A 21,107-nucleotide genomic window follows, 5' to 3' on the forward strand; every position below is an offset into this window, starting at 1 on the left:
TATTGATTCATAAGTGTTAGGTAAAAAAATCAATTGAAGTAATTAAAAAATAAAGTTAATTGATGTAAGTGTGTAATGGTTAAACAATAATAAAATATCACACTTTCATAAAGTTAATTGGTGTAATGGTTAAAATATCTTGAAGTATAACATTAAAAATAACAAAAAAATAAAGTGAATAGAGTAATAATTAAAATAAATAATTAAGATTAACATATTTACTGAAAAAATAGTAAAAAAAACAATATCAATATCTTGAACTATAAGTTTGGGATAATAAAATAAAATAAATAGTATAATGGTTAAAATAAATAGTGTAATATAAAAAATTCAAATAATAATAATAATAATAATAAATATGAATGTATTATCTATCATTATCAATATCTTATATCTTATCTTATATAATAAAAATAAAAAATTGAGAAAATCCTATCTTAGTCTAAAATAATATAAAAATAATAAAATCCTAGTGGAATAAGAGAAAAGTATGATAGAGTCTTACCTTCTATGAAAAAGATTAAAAAGGAAAAATATAATAAATATTTAAGGAAAGAAAGAATAAATATACAAAGATATAACTAACATTTCAAAAAAGTGTTATTTTTTGAAAATAAACACAAAAAATGATATTTTTTTTATAGATCAATTACTTTAATTATATATTTTTTTTTACTTTCAATTATTATATAATTAAAATAAAATAAAATAAAATAAATATAATAAATAGTACAATGGTTAAAATAAAAAAAGGTAATATAAAAATAACCCACAAATAATAATAATAAAACAAAATAAAATAACTTGTTATATATCATTATCAATATCTTATATAATAAAAATGTGAAAATGAGAAAACCTTATCTTATGTAAAAGAAAGATAAAAAATATAAAATCCTACCTATATGAGTTGAAGAAGAAAAAAAAATCATCCCTTATATAGAAAATATTAAAAATAAAATCTAATAAATGTTAAAGAAAAAAAGAAAAATAAATATTAAAAATTAAAAATAATATTTTAAAAAAACTCTACTTCAACTAACACTACTAAAAAAAATTTGTTAATCAAACAGACAAAAATAATTTTGACTAGTAAAAAAAATTAAAAATTAACTGAAATATTTTGTGAAATATAACCAAAATAACGCTCCAAAAAAAATTTAAAATTATTATAAAAATATTTATTTACTAAATAATTAAATTACTTTTTCATCTAGTAAAAAAAATTAAAAATTAATTAAATTATCTTATCAAATATAACCAATATCACAATATAAATTATTTTCATAAATATAAAATATAATTTATACTTATAAAAATATTTATTTATTATGAATTTTAATTAGAATAAAATTCATATATTTAGAAGTATCTATTTATTATAAAATTTAGTTATATAAAATAAATATTTATTCTGTACAATTTACAAGCTAAAATACTTTTATGTGTGTAATATATGTATATATCTGAAATAAACAAAAAATTAGATAGTTAAATTAAATTAAATGCTTTTAAAAATTAAAAAAAAAATTTATTACGTGTTGAATTTTTCTTAGTAATGTACATTTTTAAAAATTAAAAAAAGTATCCAAAAAGGAAATGGGAGGAAACCGAGACCCGAAACCGGTTTGAAATGCATAGTAGGAGGGGCAAGACATAATAGGTTTTATGGAGGGTTTAGAGGCGGCTGGCTGGGCTGGATGTTTGTCTCAGATCTTTACCATAAACATAACATTTGCCTCTGTCTCTAAGGTCCATAATGTGGACGAACTTGGCCAAGCGAGCTTCCTCAACCCTAAGGAATAACTTCCGTGTTTCTTCTTTATCTCCGAGATTTTGTAAGCCCCAAACATGTAAAACATTTCAGGGTTTCCCTGAAGTCGGGGTGAGTCAGTCCAAGTTTGTGTTTCACGAGGGTTTTTCTTGTTCTTCTTCTTGGTCGTGGTCTTGGATGGTGCTGGGCAGAGGTCATGCTAGCGTTGCGGAGGCTATTGAGTCGACGGACACCGAAGATGACTACGATGAGGTTCAGAAATTGTTGGAGGAAATGGCGAAGGCAGAACACAAAGTGGACAGCAGCAGCTACAAGTACAAGTTGCTGAAGAGGAGGCAGATAGAATCGGAGACGGAGGCGTGGGCAGAAGCAGCAAGAGAGTACGGGGAACTGTTGGAGGACATGCGTGACAAGAAGCTTGCTCCCAATTTGCCGTACATGAAGTCACTCTTTCTGGGTTGGTTTGAGCCCCTAAGAAATGCAATTCTCGCTGATCAAGACCTTTGCAAGGATAGCAAGTGCAGGATGAGCCATGCTCCTTATTTCAATGACTTGCCCGCTGACATGATGGCTGTGGTCACCATGCACAAGTTGATGGCCTTGTTGATGACCAATGCTAATGGGGTTGGCACCGCTCGGGTCATTCAAGCCGCTTGTCAAATAGGTGAAGCTGTTGAGAACGAGGTATATCATTATCTTCAGTAAAAAGTGTTTGATTCCAGTTTTTATTGTTCTACTTGGACGTTGCTATCGCGAATTCACAATATCCAAGGGTTTATTAACTTAAATTCTAACCTTGTATGTATGTGGATCAGGCTAGGATATACCAATTTATGAAGAGGGAGAAGGAGAACAAATCATCTCATCTTGCACCGGTAGAACAAAGTGGAAAACTGACCGAAGAGAACGGGGAAATGGAACAAAAGCAGAGCAGACTTCGGAAAAGAGTTGCTGGTTTGATGAAAAAACAGAAGAAGCTACAAGCGATGGGAATAATCGGGAGACAAGATGATTGGAAAACTTGGGGACAAGAAGCTCAAGTAAAGGTTTGTAATGATTGTATTTGTACCAATGAACAGGGAAAGTTTCTTCTGTTTGTATTACAATGTATTTATGTATTTATTGTAAATACCAGGTTGGTTCTCGATTGATGCAACTGTTAATAGAAACAGCCTACATTCAACCGCCTACCAATCAGATTGGAGATGGTCCACCAGATATCCACCCTGCATTTAGACATACCCTTAGAACACTTTCAAATGAGTCACAGTGAGATTGATAGCACATTTTCACAATCAATGTCTATAAATTTGAACAATTTGTTTTTCTTTCTTAAATAATGGATGCTTTCTACTTGACTAGGAGGGAAACTAGGAGATATGGTGTTATTGAATGTGATCCTCTGGTGCAAAATGGCCTTGAAAAGTCTGTAAGTAACTCTAGAGAATGTTTGTACTTGAATTCATGTCCACATTTCATTAAGAGGGTTATTAGGCAGAATTATTATGGTCTTGTACTTTCAGCTATACATTTGTTTTCTCATGCTCAAGGTCATGAGATTGATGCTAACATCATAATGTGTTTATACTGACAGGCAAGGCACATGGTCATCCCCTATATGCCAATGTTGGTGCCACCTATAAACTGGACAGGGTACTGCAAATGTTTATACAATTCATTTTTTTTATTGTAAAGATTTAAATTTTTTCTTTCTATTTCATCTTAGTGCACTTGCCTTGTATAATGCCTACAATTTTGATAGTATAATTTGAATCATATGAACAAGTTCAAACATCTCATTACTTTGTTGTATGCTTTACTAAATTTATTTTTATGATGAGAACATATTGACATGAAGCTTGGAATTGTGAGTTATGACTAAGTTCTGTTATGTTTATTGCAATATTTTTGTAGGTATGACAAAGGAGCATACTTGTTTTTGCCATCGTATGTTATGAGAGTACATGGAGCAAAGCAGCAACGTGAAGCAGTTAAGAGGGCTCCCAAGAGTCAACTTGATCCTGTTTTTGAGGTTGGGATATTCTTTTCTAAAATGTATGTGCATTTGTAAGTCTGTTTGTGGTCTGCAGTTAATAGTTGTTGAAATTAATTCTGGTATTATTGTGTAACTAGGCCCTTAATACCCTTGGCAATACCAAATGGAGGGTAAACAAAAGGGTGCTCTGTGTGATAGATCAAATATGGGCTAATGGAGGACGCCTGGCTGATTTGGTGGATCGTGAAAATGTGAGTACTAAACAAACTTTCTTGCTAAATCTATCTGTTTGACTCCTAGATTCTCTCAAAACATAACCCATTATACTGGAAGAAATGATCTTCAAGTGTTTGAGTTGTGTAAAGGTGTCTGCTTAATTGTCTAAGCCAACAAAAAATCATTTTTAAATTGAAAACCTAATAAGAAGTGTTGGGCAAGTGTTGAACAAGTGTTGGTGTTCAAAACGTGTCTGACACAGTGACACTTCAGACATGGAAAGTGTCTGTGGTTCATAGGTTTTTGGATATCCGACAGCTTCAAGAGCCCAGTCAGACCTTCTTCAGAGACTTCTTTTGTGAAAGCAGAGCCCACTTTAGATCGGGAACTCTGATTCCATATGAGAAAATAAGGGAATTTTCTGAATGTGCTTGAGTGTTTTCCACTCAACTTCCTAAGAAAAGGAATTTTCAAGAGAACAATTAAAATATCATAACTTCCTAAGATACATTAAACTCAGCTAAACACTAACTAAGCTACTTGGAAGGGCAATAAACATTAAATACTCCTATTTCCAACAGATTTCTCTAATGTTTTTGTTGCAGCACCCCCCACCCCACCCCACGTAAAAATTCCAGAATCTTCCTTTGTTGGAAAGATGCTTTAATAGCTGTCTAAGGCTTCCAGCATCTTCAATGTGATGGGGTGTATTCACCACATCACCCAGATATATGACCTAAGTAGTGCTTATAATAAGGCCTAGGTGGTTCTCACCTTACAAGCTGGTATTCTGAGGTTGAGTTATTAGCCCAAATTCTAAGATCCTTTATTATTCCACAAAAGAAAAAAGAAAAGATTGAACAGGTCTTGAAAGAGACCTGAAACCTTCCCCCAAATTCTCACTGTTTCCCTATTTCCCCTAGATCTTTACACACAAAAAGGCATTTTTCAAACTTAAAATTATATGTTAAATTATTAATCCTAACATGGATGAAACAATCCTTAAATATTTTAATGAAGTGAATATTCACAATCTTATATCCTAAATTTCAGAAAATGTTGAATGCTTGTGTCTTGGTTATTTTGTATGTGCCTCCGAAATTATTTTTCTTTAAGTGCAATTTTCCATTTCAGTGGTGCCTCTTCATTTTCCATGGCTTTTTGATTGAGTTATCGTTTTATCTTAAAGGTTCCTAGCCCTAAGGAACCAGATACAATAGATGAAGCAGAAATCCGAAAATGGAAGTGGAAAGTCAAAGCTGTGAAAAAGGAGAATAGCGAGAGACATTCACAGCGATGTGACATAGAACTTAAACTTGCTGTAAGAAATCTCCTTCCCCTGAAGAGATTGAGTTATATATCAAATGCTTTCCAGGTGATGTTGCATTCTTCATTGTTGCACTGGCTTTTTTCGCTGTAGGTTGCTCGAAAGATGAAGGATGAAGAAGCCTTCTATTATCCTCACAATCTTGATTTTCGAGGGCGAGCTTATCCCATGCACCCATATTTGAATCATCTTGGTTCTGATTTATGCCGAGGCATACTTGAGTTTGCAGAGGGACGTTCACTAGGGAAGTCAGGCTTGCGCTGGTTAAAAATACATCTTGCAAATTTGTATGCTGGTGGTGTCGACAAGTTATCTTATGATGGCCGAATATCATTTACTGAGAACCACCTGGATGATATATTTGATTCTGCAGACAGGCCTCTTGAAGGAAAACACTGGTGGTTGCAAGCAGAGGATCCTTTTCAGTGCTTGGCGGCATGCATCAATCTTTCGGAAGCATTGAGAAGCCCAACTCCTGAGACTACCATTTCTCATATGCCAGTACACCAGGTACCTTGTGTGAGATGTCAGAAATTGCTATTTGGGAACAAATATATTGACTGATTTTGCATTTTATAATTAAAAGGAAAACCAAGCTACTATTTTAGATTGACATTTTTTCATCTAAACTGGAACAGTATGATAATTTCTTTCTGAAACAGGCATTAGCGGGAGGCTGAAGGCCTTTAAATTGGAGTTCTATCTGAATGGCATATATTTATATAGAAGTTTTTTTCATTTCCCTATTGGGGGAAACATGTAATATAATACTGCATTACTCACATGGTAGTTAAGAATGTGTCAATTATAATAATCACATCACAAGGCAGATTCTTATTTGTTTTACTTGTTTTTATTAAACTCTGTTTACTTGGATGTTTGCCCATGGCACATTTCAAAATTGAGTTGTGACAAATATCTAATCAATATCAATATTACATGTAAAATTATATTATAGCCGTATTTTCTTCTTGCATACTTGTCTCCATCAACATTGTGTTCATTCAATGAATAAGAACTTGAGCTTTCATTCAGTCCTACCTTGGAATATGTAATTGAAAACCCTGGCTGGTTTGGGCTTGGCTTGTTTTATAGCAAGCCTGGATGAGGTAATGCTCGATCATAATGCAAGGTTTTCAGGTATCCAATACCTTATTAATTTCAGAATTCAACAAAGTTGGTATACTTAAACTGCATCCCAAAACAGTATTGCTATGACATTTACGAGTCACTCACCATGAGCATGCATGCTGATGAAGTTGAGACTTGAAGGCCACTAATTGACGCTTTAATATTTCTCTACAGTCTCCTCATTTTAACTTTTCTCCATACTTGCTAGGATGGTTCATGCAATGGCTTGCAACACTATGCAGCACTTGGGAGGGACAAGGTAAAATGAACATCTAACTTTCTGTTTCATATTTTATTTTTCCAAGTTTTGGTTTGCATTTAGTGTATATCAGATAGGGTGGGAATTATATAGGAGTTTGATAAATGTTTAGTTGCAATGTTCTTTATGCCACAAATCTCGTGATCCCACAATGACTATAACTATGGCCAAAGTGTAGAGCTTATAAAGGTTGGACAATGTTCACCTTATGAGCTAAATTTTGAGGTTGAGTTAGTCCCAACTCAAATTCAAGAAAAGTGAACCCTTCATGCGAAAATGGTTTTTTTAAAGCTCCTTTGTGTGATCTGTGAGAGTAAGACTTCATTTGTTGCATTTGATTGGTATTCAGTATAAGTTGATTGAGAGTATTAAAATATTATTAGTTTTACGTTTCTTTATTATTTTGTCTCAACTTCTTGAAAATTTCAGATTCATGCTAGAGACTGAAACCAATGAAATGCATTGAGCTAGTTCATTTTACAATTAACATAGTTCTTTGTGTATTTTATATGAATTTACATTTTATAGTGATTGCCAAAATAAAATTGACCTAAAGTAGAATTTGTCACCAGTCAAACTCAGATATTTTCCTTCACTTAGTTTGGAAGTGATATATCAAATTCAATAATATGGATTTTGAGGTAGTACTTGAAATCTGTTGAAGTTGGGACACTGAAATCATTTATGTCGCTATTGCTGGCTCAGTTCAGCATGCTACTGCTAGAGGGTTTTCTAGAAGATCGGGGGCAAATATAAGTATTTGAGAGGGAGGAAGAAAGCAAGGGAGGCCTAGGGATGGCAATGAGTAAGGTCTGGGTAGGGTCCTATAGTACCCACCCCCATACCCGTGTTTTTTTTTTTTTAAATACCCATACTCAGCCCCATACCTGCACGGGTAATAATTTTAATCCCTACCCCCGTATCCACTCGGTGACCTGCACTTATGTATAAAGTTAATAAATCAATAAAAATATATTAAATAAAAAATTACTACAAGTAAATTAAAATTTCACTCCTAAATAATCCAAACATATCATTAAAAGCATTAACACATAATATACAAACAAACAAACATAACATTGATTGATCCAAACTTAAGTCATAAATAACCAACATTACAAAGATAAGTCATTAAATAGGTATAAATCTCCACTACTAATTTGAAGCACCAAATAACACAAATATCAGTTCACAATTGAAAGTCCATCTCAAAAGAACTTGTCAATAAAATCCTAAATTTATACATAAAAGTAAATAATAATTCAATATTCTTAAATAAAATGCGAAACAAATTTAATATAGGTATGTTGAATTGAGATTCTCTACTCTGTTAAATTGTTATTGTTAGTTATCAAATTAGAAAAACATAATTACTTTTTTTTGCAAAAGAGTATATATATAATATAAATTATTTACATAAGTAACATATTTTAATTACATTTTTTTATAAGCAAAACTAATTTATAATATTATAAAGGGATTAGTACAAGTGGTACTGATATATGTACTTTGTGTCCCTACTATTTGAAGACCTATGGAAACCTAATTCAAGCTATATTGCAAGAATTAACACTCCATAGGTGTGAATTAGTAAAGACATCCTTCCATCAAATACCTATCGGACAATCCCCCCTGATTACAAAACCCAACCCTTATGTTGCTTGCCCATGAGTGAAATGGAATATCAAATCCTTTTTCCAAATGTTTGAGCCAACTCCAGCAGAAGAAAATTGCATCCTCCATCAGGTTTTGACCATTAAACCTTTCATTTGCAAATACAATTCTGTTTCGATGAAACCAAATCCACCAAGTTAAAGCAGTCCACCATATTTGCCATTACTGAGAGATAATACCCTTGAGATATCCATGGCAATGTTGAAGGAAATGGTCTCTAGGTGATTTTGGGAAAACAGCCTCTATATTCAGCCAAGTCAATGATTCCCACCAAAGAGGCAATATTCTGTCACAATTAAAGAATAAGTGGGATCTCCTCCTCATTCGATCTGCAGAAAGGGCACAGGATATCATTCAGGTCCACATTCTTCCTTCTCAGATTAACCTTTGTTGGTAGTCTCTCTCGGATCAATCTCCAAATGAAATGAGACACGTTACTTGGAATTTTGAGCTTCCAAACTTGCTTAAATACCTCATCAAAATTGTCTTCTGACAATTGGGATGCTAACTCTTTGTAAGCACTTCCCACTGTGTAACCCCACAAGGGTCTAGCCTCCACCCCCAACTATCCTACGGATTAACTTGCACTGTCACAGCCTAAATATCCTCCATGAATTTTGCAAATGTATCCACTTCCACTTTCCTAAAAACCCTTCTCCACTATAGGCACCATTCCCATCCTCCTGCTGTTGCAATCCCCATCTGCTGAATTGAATTCTGTTGCTGCTGAGATATACTGTATATACGAGAGTATTTTTCTGCCAGCGACTTCCCATCAGTCAGCCAAGCATCTTCCCACAATTTAACCTTTGTTCCACTTCCAATTTTCCATTCTATGCCGCCCTTGAACCAACCCCCTCCCCAGAAGCATTACAAACATGTCTTAAATCCCGCCACTAGATTGAATCAGAGGTATTTGATCTTGATTCATCCTGACTTCTCCATCTCCCATATTTGGAATCCAAACCCTCGCCCATAATTCTCCCTTATGATGGAAAAGGTTTCAATGCCATTTCCCAAGTAGAGCGCAATTGAACTTTGTTATATCCCGAACCCCCAACCCACCTTTCTCCTTTGGAAGACAAATTATCTCCCTAAGCAATCTTCCTTTGGTCTGAATTTTCATCCCATAAGAACCATCGTTGCAGCCTCACCAATTTGATGGCCACGTTCTTTGGGACCCTGAAAAAAGAAAGAAAGAAAAAACAGGGATTGAATTTAAAGCTGACTTTATAAGAGTGATCCTTCCCCCAAAAGATAGATGTCTTTGGTTCCACTTTGATAGTTTTCTCTCAAATCTCTCAACTATAGGGTCTCATATCACACTACGCTTTGGGTTTGCCTCAATAGGGATACCCAAATACAAGAAGGGAATGGCCAATACTCTGCAACTAAGGTAATTTGCCGCATTTTGAATCCGCTGATGTGACTTGCTAATTGCCCTGAATTTACTTTTAGCAAAATTTATCCTCAACCCAGACACTAATTCAAAGCTTCTCATCAAGACCTTGATTGCTTTTACATTCTACAATGATGCTTTCCCAAAGAAAATTGTGTCATCAACATACTGAAGTAAGCTAATGTCCGCCTCATCCTTTCCTATCTTAATCCCTTCATAGGGCTTCTGTTCCTGGGCTTCTCTCATCAAGCTAGGAAGCCCCTCGGCTACAATGTTGAACAAGAAAGGAGTCAGTGGGTCTCCTTGCCTTAGACCTCTCTCAAGAGTAAATTCATCTTAGGACTACCATTTACCAGGATTGATATTGAGGTTGACTTCAAGCATCCTTCAATCCACTTAATTCATTTGGCGCAAAAGCCCATTCAATTCATCATGTAATAAAGAAAATCCCAGCTCACAGAGTCATAGGCCTTTTCATAGTCTACTTTAAAGACCAAGCAACTCTTATTGCGTCTCTTTGCTTCTTCTACAGCTTTGCTAGCTACAACCACACTATGTAGTAGCTGCCTACCCTCCATAAAAGTAGATTGATGTTCATCGATGATGCAAGGAAGCACCTTCTTAAGCCTGTTAGACAGCACTTTTGCGACAATTTTGTTGATACAACCTATCAAGGAGATAGGTCTGTAATCATTGAGGCCTTGTGGGTCATTTACTTTAGGGATCAACGCTAAAAAAGACACATAGCTTCCTTTTGGAAAAACTCCATTGGCATGAAATTCATTTAGGAATCTAAGCACATTTGGTTTTAAGAGATCACAAAATTGTTTGATAAAATTAAAGTTCAGTCCATCTGGTCCAGGCCTTTTCGTACTATCACAATTCCGGATTGCTGCCCTAACTTCATCCTCTTTGAAACGAGCCACCAACAAAGCATTATGCTGCTGATCAATGGACTTGAATCTAACCCCATCCAGCCTCAGTCTCTCCCTCTCAGGTTCCTGAAATCTCCTTTTGAAAAATAGCCTAGTCTCCTCTTTAACTCGACCTGGTTCATGAATCCAGCACCCTTCAACATTCACCCCTGTAAGCATGTTATAACGCCACTTCCAATTTACAGTCGAGTGAAAATATCTAGAGTTGCAATCCCCTTCCTTAATCCATCTCATAGTTGTCAATACCGGCGTAGCAGAGCGGAGCGGCCGATCCCAAAAGCGGGATGACCGCTATTCTAATGTTTTTTTTTTATATTTGTTAAATAATTAATAATATATATATGTTCGAAAACAAAAATATAAATATATATATATATATATATATATATATATATATATATATAAAAGTTTTTAATATTATAAAATTATGATATTATTATATTTATTTAATATTATTTCTATATTATTTAATTATTAACATTATTATTATATATTAATATTGTTTGGCTACCATTTAATTAGATATGTTAAACTTTAAAACAAAAATATAAATATATAAATAATTAATAATATATATATGTTCGAAAACAAAAATATATATATAAGTTTTTAATATTATAAAATTAATATTATTATATTTATTTAATATTATTTCTATATTATTTAATTATTAACATTATTATTATATATTAATATTGTTTGGCTACCATTTAACTAGATATGTTAAACTTTAAAACAAAAATATAAATATACAAATAATTAATAATATATATATATATATATATATATATATATATATATATATATATGTTCGAAAACAAAAATATAAATATATATATATACATAAGATTTTAATATTATAAAATTATGATATTATTATATTTATTTATTATTATTTCTATATTATTTAATTATTAACGTTATTATTATATATTAATATTGTTTGGCTACAATTTAACTAGATATGTTAAACTTTAAAACAAATATATATATATATATATATATATATAAGTTTTTAATATTATAAAATTATGATATTATTATATTTATTTAATATTATTTCTATATTATTTAATTATTAACATTATTATTATATATTAATATTGTTTGCCTTTACGTAAGCCAACCTTAGTGGTATATATGTTTTTTTCTTGAATCCCCTAATGGTATATTAAAACTGCGCCGCACAGAGCCCTCTCTCTCTCGCCCTCCCTCCCTCCCTCCCTCTCTCTCTTCCCTCTTTCTCTCTGGAAGAACAAAGCAGACGAAGCAACACAGAACAAAACCTCTAGTGCTTCGAAGTAGCGGCGTGAAAAACAGCTCCGCAAACCCGCACCGCTCCGCCATGCTCCGCCGCGATAGCGGCCGCGACCCGAAACTGTGTCGCTACACACGTGTCCGTCGCGAATGGGTGCCGCTCCGCTCCGCCCCGCCGCTATAGCGGCCGCTATTTCCGCAACCCGCACCGCTCCGCCATGCTCCGCCGCGATAGCGGCCGCTCCAGCCACGACCCGAAACCGTGTCGCTACACACGTGTCCGTCGCGAATGGGTGCCGCTCCGCTCTGCCCCGCTGCTATAGCGGCCGCTACGGCCGCTATTGACAACTATGATCCATCTTGATCTTGGATAAAACTGATCTTGCTGCCCACCATAACTCCTCTTGTAGTTGCCTTTGTAATTTTTGATCTTCCTCATTCAGCTACCTTCCATCTCCTTTTTCCAGATTATTGAGCTCAACTTCCACTTTTTTTAATTTCTGTTGAGCATCTCCAAAGTGATTTGTATTCGAATCTTATACTCTCTGCTTTAGCTTCTTAAACTTTTCTTTTAGGACAGATGCCCCCAGCCAAATACAGAACTGTCCATCCAGCAGTCTTGAACTATCTTCCTGAAAGATTTATCTTGCATCCAGCAGTCAAGAAACCTAAAAGGCTTGGGTCCCCAGTCAGCAGAAGAGGATCGCAACAGGATTGGACAATGATCGGAGAAATTATGATCCAATATAATTTGAATTCTGTCTTACCATTTGCAGAACCCATCAGCCGAGACAAGGACCCTATTAATTTTGCTTTTTGCTCTCATTTTGTCTGTACCAAGTGAATTTTCTCCCAACACTAGGTACATCGTCAACATCCAAGTCAATAATCCAATCATTGAATTCCTTCATGCTGCCCCCATTCTGACTCCTTTCACACACTCCTACTCTTTCAGATTGCCTTCTAATGCAATTGAAGTTCCTTAAAATTCACCATAAACCCCCATTGTTGGCAGCTCTAAGTAGTTTGACTTCATCCCATAGAATTCTTTTGGAAGCTATGTCACACGGGGAGTAGATATTGATTATAGTCACTTTTCCACCATCCCCAGCCCAAGTACCTTCCAAATATATGTAACCATTGCCCGTCACCTTCTTTTCCATTTTGAAAGTTGCATCACTCCAGATACACAATAATCCCCCTGCATTATTAATTGCTGGCTGTAATTTCCACCTTCAACATCTCCCTACAAAGCTTGACATAAAGTTTTGTCTATGGCTTCCTTCTTAATCTCCTGTAGGCATAACATATCTACTTACTCTTTTTCGCACCAGTTTTCTTATAGATGCCCATTTTAAACTCCTCCCCAAACCTCTTACGTTGTAGGTTACAATCTTCATGAATCACCTACGTTGCTTCCCTTCCTCTGATTTATGCTCTGGTCCCTTTCCTCCATGTTGATCAGTGTTCCTAGAATCGTTCCCTAATGTTTGCTGAAATTGACTCCTATGTTTTTTGCCATTTCCAAGGTATTTACTGTCTTTTTTAGTAATTCACAGCTTCTTGATGTTGAAGCTGAAATTGTTGATGTTGTGGCCTTTTTATCCTTGGAGTTTCCTTCCCACATGACAACTTCCTTCAGCCCGATACCTGTTTTCTGTTTAGGGGATGCTGAGTGGGTGTATTTTAAAGAGTTATACCCAAGCCTCTTGTGTACACCTTCCATTTTTTATTGGGCCCATTCAGCTGGAGGCCCAAATCCTTGAACTCCTTTTTTATCCCCAACAAATTTTTTTTCGGTGTTGCCCGAGCCTGCTTTGTCTTTTTTGCTATGCTGTATTGGTTCCCACTTCTCCCTATGCAGCCCTTTTAATCCAAAATCTTTCTGGCTATGTGGGACCCGTTCGTCCCCTTTCTTGCTCTTTTTATTGAACTTTTGTCCCTCCTCACCCTAAAACGCTGCACCTGCTTCCCCTATATGGTTACTTTCTGCTGCCATATTTTGCTTTCTGCTATTCTCCTTGTCCCCCTCCTGCTGTTCTGTAGTGTCAACCTTCTTTGTACACATATAGTCTCACCTAAATCGCAGTGGGTGGGTCCACGAGTTGGTGAATAGTCTCTGCTGTCTACATTGTTGACCGTTGTTGCAGAGTGTGGGTAATACCCAGCAGACAATAATTGCATTCCACAGTCCATAGCCCTTGCGTCTCCCTCAGCATCCGAGACATTGTTTGATGCTGGAGTCTTGCCGTCCTCCTGATCTTCCTCCGACTGGATGTTGAATCCTAAGTCGCTCCACTCTGATGATATTTCTTCAGATGATTCTTTGTAATCCCCTCTGTTACAGTTGCAGCTGTGAGACCCACAACTTATCTCCTCTACAATCTTAACCGTGTGCGCAACCCCATTGATGAATGCTGTAATTGTGATTTATCATAGGGAGCTATGGTGTTTTTATTAGGACACTGCCCTATCCAATCTGTGGAGCTCTCCTACATCTTCATCAACATCCATCACTTCCCCAATCCCCTGCACGATCTTTGTGATGGTTTCCGGATCCCAAGCATGAAGAGGAATCCCCCAGCACATCACCCAAACCAGTTTGAAACCAGCCCTCAGAGAGGGACTCCATTTCTCCAGCGTGTGGAACATCGATAGGCCACTTTCGATTCCTTTTCTACACATCTGTTCTGCTCGAGTCAGAGAGTCCCATAAGAAACACCATGTCTCCACCAATGTATTTTGGTTTTATCTCTTCACCTCCATCCCATATAAATTCTAAGGTAGATGATAACAGTAAGAGCTAGAATTTAAAACTTCTGGCTACTGAACTGTAAGACTTACTGCCTTACCAGATATTTTAATTACATTAATATATAATATATATGACCTGTGCGGGGTGAGGTGGGTTATAGTACCTGCACCCATCCCTGCAAAAAATTGTGGGTAAATACCCGCTCCCATCCCTAGCCCCAATAAGCGGGTAATTACTCTCCCCTCTTGCGGATATTTTTGCGGGTAACCGTTGGGTCTGGGTCCACTTTGTGAGCAAACCAACTAATTTCAATTTACACTAGTTTAATTTCCTGTTCATTTATCATGTGTTGTTGTATATGTATAATCTAACTAGAGAATGAAACGGTTTGGATTTTTTACTTAGTTTTCGTTGTACTGAGGATAGTATGTTTTTGCTATTGTTTGATATCAGATTTAGAGAACAGAGAAAATAAGAGAAAAGAAAACATTGAGAACAGAAAAAGGAAAAAATGATATTATTAATTCTGAAAAAGTTAATCTTTAATGCAGTTACAAAGGAGGTATTTATAAAACTCTAGACCTTGAAGCTAATCACAAACTAACTAACAGAATTCTGTTAAGTAACAAACAACTAACTAACAGAATTCTGTTAGTGAAAGAAAAGTAGTTAGTTGTCTAACTGTCCTGCAATAACTGTTTTTAACAGTTATTTTTATACATTCATTCTAATAGATATTCGGATGCTTCGAAAATTGGGACCATGCACACTTAAGAATAATCACTCTCTTTATAAATATTAATGACAGCACCTTTCATTTTATTGATTCCTCTTAAATTAATCACTTTAAATTCAAAATTATATCCACTCTATCATATAGTAGACATGTAGACTAATTTTTCTTTTTGTAGTTTGGGCATGGCAAAATTGTCTTAGTTCAGTTCCCTCTTTTCCTTTTTTTTTTAATTCTGCCTCACCATCAATTTGCTGCTCTTATTTTTTTGAAGTTGGGAGCTGCTGCAGTCAATCTTGTTGGTGGAGACCAGCCTGCTGATGTTTACTCAGGAATTGCTGCCAGGTAATTATCACTAACGTTTCTAAAGCTAGTCTGATCATTGAGATATAGGCATTGGTGGTTCATTGTTTATTGGTTGAGCTGTGATTGAAAGGATGATAATTACACACACACATGTAAATTGTTAAATAAAAAGCAAATCAGAGGCATATTGTGCTGAAACCGTGTGTATGAATACACCACATATGAGAGTTTATATAGGCTTATTGTATTTATTATACATAAATAGAGGATATTCAGTTTCCTCTATATAAGAAATTATATGCCTATAAACTACATTTATTGCAATGAATTCATAATATTATATTTTGATTCTCAACACTCCCCCTCATGCTGGAGCATATAAGTCATATGTGCCCAGCTTGTTTCAAATATAACCACTTATTGGTCCCCTTTGAGACTTTGTGAAGATATTTGCCAAATGATCACTAGAGTTGACAAAACTTGTGGTAATGTCCTTTGGCTCGATCTTCTCTCTAATGAAATGACAATCAACCTCAATATGTTTGGTCCTCTCATGGAAGATTGGATTGGAGGCGATATGTAGAGTTTCTTGATTGTCACATATGTCATTGCGTAGTTTCATTGACCTCTCTACAAAGCTGTTTCAGCCATGAGTTCACGAGTTACTAATGCCATGGTCCTGTATTCTGCTTCAACACTTGATCTTGCTTTCCCAAGATACTAAGTTTCTACCAATCAGCACACAATACCCAGATATGGATCGTCTATCACTAGGTGAGTCAGACCAATAGGCATTTGAGTAGCCAACTACCTGAGCATGTCCCATATCTTCATAAATGAGGCCTTTGCTTGGAGCATTCTTAATTTCAGGATTTGGATAATTGCATCCTGATGATCCTGGCTGGGAAAGTTCAGGAATTGGCTTACCACACTTATGCAAAGGCAATATTTGGACAAGTGACTAAGATAGTTCAACTTTCCAACCACAACAAATGAGTTAATACAATCATCAAGTCATAGGAATAATGGTTCAAAACACTAAATTTTGGATGCAATGTCTTGCACATGTTGTGCTCAATGGTGGTATGGCACTTAGTGCCATCTTCCTACTCTCGATGCCATTGATCTACGCTTAGCACCATTTGACAGTCTTGCGCTAGATGCTTTGTGTAGGTATGACACTCAGCCCTACTTCCTGGCACTCAACCTAACTCATTAGGGGCTCAACCCAACTTGGGTCAACTTCTTCCTCAATTTTGCTCAAATTGAGGAATCGTGGTTCCACATCCTCCACGGACATTAAATGCATTATGGGTGAGTTTCCCTTCCAATTCCTTTGTATCTCTTGGTTCAAGACCTTGGATGAGGCTCTCCAAGGTCTTGCAATGCATCTACAAGTTTATCCTCAAGGCCTTCCTTAGCAAGCCTTCTTAGGTCTCTATCACAGAAGCACTAGAATCTATGATGGACCACCCTTCAAAGCCATGAGGAATCAACTAATAAATAGTTATAGAGGGTCGCTAGAGAGATTTTTTTTTGGGGGGGGGGGGGATGTGGTGGGTGTCGTTGGAAGAGGCTTCTTGCATCAATTTAGTTGTTTCCAGTGAAACGCACTTGCCTAAGATTAGTGGCAAATTAGCATTGTGATGGTCGTCAGAGGACAACAATGCAGATTGACTAGGCACACCAATGAAAGGATTCACGATGGCAGGGGAAACAAGGCAAACACTGGTTGCAGGTACTATTTGTCTTGTGGTAGAGCATAGGCGGAAAAAGGGAACCTGAACTCCTAATACCTTATAGAAAAGATATATTGAATGTTTGTTGTATGCCCACACATTCTCTTTATTTATAATGACATATTAGGGTACCATAAGATCAATCATAAATTCAAAAGAATCAATCTAAATGCCTAATTTGTAGTGACGTATAATGTGCTTTTCTAACACAATTAGTGTCATCTAATCTAGGAAGCAATATCAAGAGTGGTCTTTCTTGATTTTGGTTTCATTATATTTCCTAATTTCTTTCCTTAATTAGGGTTTGGTGTCCTATTGTGCTTGTGGCCATGGGCTTGTCCTAATAGTGCCACATTACTACTTGATCTAATTCTTGGAATTACAATTGACGAATAGAAAAGCAAATTGTATTATTGGAAATGAAATTTTAAGTAGTTGAATTACCAAGAGTTAAGATCAGCTATTTATAGCTATACTAAGACAAGAAACCTAACTAAGTGTAAGTAAGTTTGTTACAGTGTGACAGCTGCCACCTAACTGAAAAGAGAGAAAAAAACATGAGTGAAGTATACTCTAATACTTGGTGTAAGTAGGTTCTTGTGCATTACGTTTTCATCACGTTATAATGCTAATCAATTTAATATCCTATTATTCAGAGTTTTTATTGTCTCCTTTTACGTGTTACTTAACTAGAACTACACCATAAAAGCTAGTTGTTTTAGTTGGAAACCCAAGGCCTTAGAAACCTCACCCCGAATCCCATACTTTCCATGTGGGACCTCAAGTCCTATACCAATTGGATCATCCCATCCCACCACGCTTTGTATCTCTGGTGCTCATGCGGATTGTCTATGCACTAGCCCTTTGACTAATCTAATCTTGAGTGAATACTGCAATCCTGGAATCACCAGCCATGTCACTCTTGCAGTTGAAAGGCATGATGAAAAAGTTATGGCACCATTTGAAAAGAACTTTGGGAGAATCACACCACAAAAGCTAGCTATTATAGTTTGAGAGTTTAAGGCCCTATAAAAGGGAGCCAGCTGCATTGTAATTATGAAATTAATGGGCTACATTGTTAAGAGTCTTAGTTGCTGGACAAGGTCTGAGTGAGTTGAGTTACAACACTCAGCCACAAGGCTTTTATATATATAGACACAAGGTCATTGAGTACAAGAGATGAAAGAGGTCTGATTACAGAGAGAGAAAAGCAAGATTACATAGGGGAGAAGTGATGTGATCCTGGCTAGGGGTGGATCGCTTGATACAGGCTACGGAGATTTGGATGCAATGTTGTTAATGGCGGATGGCGGTTCATGGCGAAAAGCCAAAAATCTGCCATAAAAATATGGTGGATGGCGTAGCGGAAAATGGCGGATGTCATGGCGGACCAAAAAAAAAAATATACATATATATAAACTCATTGAAATTGAAAATAACAAAAGAGGACTGGACAGAAAAAATAAATTGTGGTGTCAAATAGGAAAAAAAATAAAAAATGGGACTGTCAAAAGTAAAAAGTGGGTGTCAATTAGCAAAAGGAAAAAAAGCTGCAGACACAAAAAAGGGGTGTCAAACAGCAAAAACAAAAAAAGGTATGAATATACACAGGAAAATATCGCAGTGGGAGGTTAGATCTTCCTTTCTTCTCAAAAGCTCATTCCGAACCTTTTGTAGACTCATTGTCGGCGCCTTCCGCTCTAGATCTTCAAAAGGAAGATCTGATTCGAGAGAATTTGCACCTTAGAAAGGGTGACCTCGCACAAGGCCAATCGGTCGCGGAAGTGCGAAACTGTCTTCGTGCGCATTGTCACCGCCGTTCGTGCCGGTGCTTGTCGCCGCCCTTCGTGCCAGTGCTCGTCGCCGCCATGGGGTCCTTGCTGTCAGCCCAACTCCCGGAAAAAACAAAAAGAAAACGCTATTTTCCGCCATGCCGCCATTCGAAACCCGCCACGCCACCGCTATTTGGTGGCGTTTTTTCAAAAAACCGCCACGCCTTTCCGTCATGGCGCCGCCGTGGCCGCTTTTTAACAACACTGTTTGGATGACGCCACTTCCAAAGAGGAAAGATAAGTCAGGGTAGACGCCACAAGGATTATCTTGATAAGTCTGAGATTGGTTCAACAAGGAACCCAGAAAGAAACTCTCACCAAATTTTATGAAAATGCCAAAAGTTCCTTTTATTGAAAACAAAAACCATTACTTATAGCGTATCTGAACAAAAAGATAAAAATAGACATGACCCTGCAAAACAGTTTGGGCCAAAAAAATTTATAAATAAAAAATTAGAACATATTTATTATGGGCTTTCAGCAACAATTAATAGTCTTGATAGTGTCTCTGCCTCTGGGCCTTCATCCTTCTCCACTTGGGCCTTCATCATTCTCCACTCGGGGGCTTTGTCCTTCTCCACTTGGACCTTCGTCCTTTTCCACTTGGACCTTTAGCCTGTATTTGGTCAGTTTCAGGATTCTCATCATTCCCTCCTTCTTGGAAAACATTTGCCCTCAAATGTCCAGGATCATCATCGGGTTCAAGTACCACTTCCTTCCTTTTCTTGTTGGCTTGCTTGTCATAACTTTCATTTTTCTTTGCAATTTGCACCTTCACTTGGTAATACAATCTTTTCACATACTCAACTTTGGCCTGTGCATCCTTATGCCGAGTCTCTTGGGGCTTGTTGTTGTAAGTTGGCCTGTTAGGTAAAGAAGCTTCTGGAAAGAGATCAACTTGATGCTCTATGCTTCTTGAAGGTGACAGTCCATAGGAATCTTCTTGGGAAAAATATCTTTAAATTCCTACAATAAGGGTTGAACACTAGGAGAAACATAAATAGTTAACTGAACAGAATTATCACTCTCTCTTTTGTGTATGACTCCATCTCTCAAGTGTATCACTCTTCCTTTTTCTATTCCTCTGTGGTGCCTAACTATTGTCTCTCTCTTGTTCTCTCCTTATGATTTGGTCATCACACACTTCTCTAAGGGATAGAGGTTTAAGAATAATTTTCTGGTCATGGTGCTGGAAAGAAATTTTGTTGGTGAAGCCATCATGCACTGCTTTGGTGTCCTCTTCAATGTTGGCCCTCACTAGTGCCATCTCCATCTCCTTGTCCTCAACAATCAAACTTTTTTGGGATAATCTCTGGAGCTTCTGTCGCATGGTTCTACTGTAGCTAGTTGGAACATACCTCTTTTGCATAACCCTTCTCATCTCAGTCCATGTATCTATCTCCCGCCCTTCTTCTCTCTTCATTTCTCTTTGATTTTTCTTCCACCAAACAAGGGTATAGTATGAGAATGTAGTTGTTGCTAACTTCACCTTGTGCTCTTCAGAATAATCATTGTAGAAGAATGCATGCTGAATCTTCATCTCCCAGTCAAGGTAGGCGTCTGGGTCACTCCTGCTTTTAAAAGAGGATACATTGAGTTTTACTCCCTCAATTCTGTCTTGCCCCTCTATTCGGTTTGATTCATCATTGACCCTTTTGTTGCCACCATAAGGTCTCCTAGCATTTGAATTCATTTGGTGCTCTAATCTTTCTATTCGCCTGTAGAGCTCTTCATTGTTACGGTTCAACAAACGTTGCATTTGTGTAGTCATCGC

The 21,107-nt window shown here is 36.4% G+C and overlaps 1 protein-coding gene across 2 annotated transcripts in view; it reads left to right on the forward strand.

The window, feature by feature from the left end:
- The first annotated feature begins 1,644 nt into the window (after window positions 1-1,644).
- LOC100800701 (DNA-directed RNA polymerase 1B, mitochondrial) overlaps window positions 1,645-21,107 on the forward strand; it is a 45,092-nt gene continuing 25,629 nt past the window's right edge. For both annotated transcript variants that reach the window (XM_006599112.4, XM_041010337.1), the window contains exons 1-11: window positions 1,645-2,458; window positions 2,590-2,820; window positions 2,910-3,043; window positions 3,137-3,203; window positions 3,369-3,427; window positions 3,689-3,806; window positions 3,908-4,021; window positions 5,176-5,307; window positions 5,407-5,823; window positions 6,653-6,703; window positions 15,731-15,801. In XM_006599112.4, coding sequence (XP_006599175.1) covers window positions 1,760-2,458; window positions 2,590-2,820; window positions 2,910-3,043; window positions 3,137-3,203; window positions 3,369-3,427; window positions 3,689-3,806; window positions 3,908-4,021; window positions 5,176-5,307; window positions 5,407-5,823; window positions 6,653-6,703; window positions 15,731-15,801 — 2,093 coding nt within the window. In that variant the 5' untranslated portion in view covers window positions 1,645-1,759. The remainder of the gene's footprint in view (window positions 2,459-2,589; window positions 2,821-2,909; window positions 3,044-3,136; window positions 3,204-3,368; window positions 3,428-3,688; window positions 3,807-3,907; window positions 4,022-5,175; window positions 5,308-5,406; window positions 5,824-6,652; window positions 6,704-15,730; window positions 15,802-21,107) is intronic.

Source organism: Glycine max, chromosome 16, assembly GCF_000004515.6.
Source record: "Glycine max cultivar Williams 82 chromosome 16, Glycine_max_v4.0, whole genome shotgun sequence".
Taxonomy (NCBI): Eukaryota; Viridiplantae; Streptophyta; class Magnoliopsida; order Fabales; family Fabaceae; genus Glycine; species Glycine max.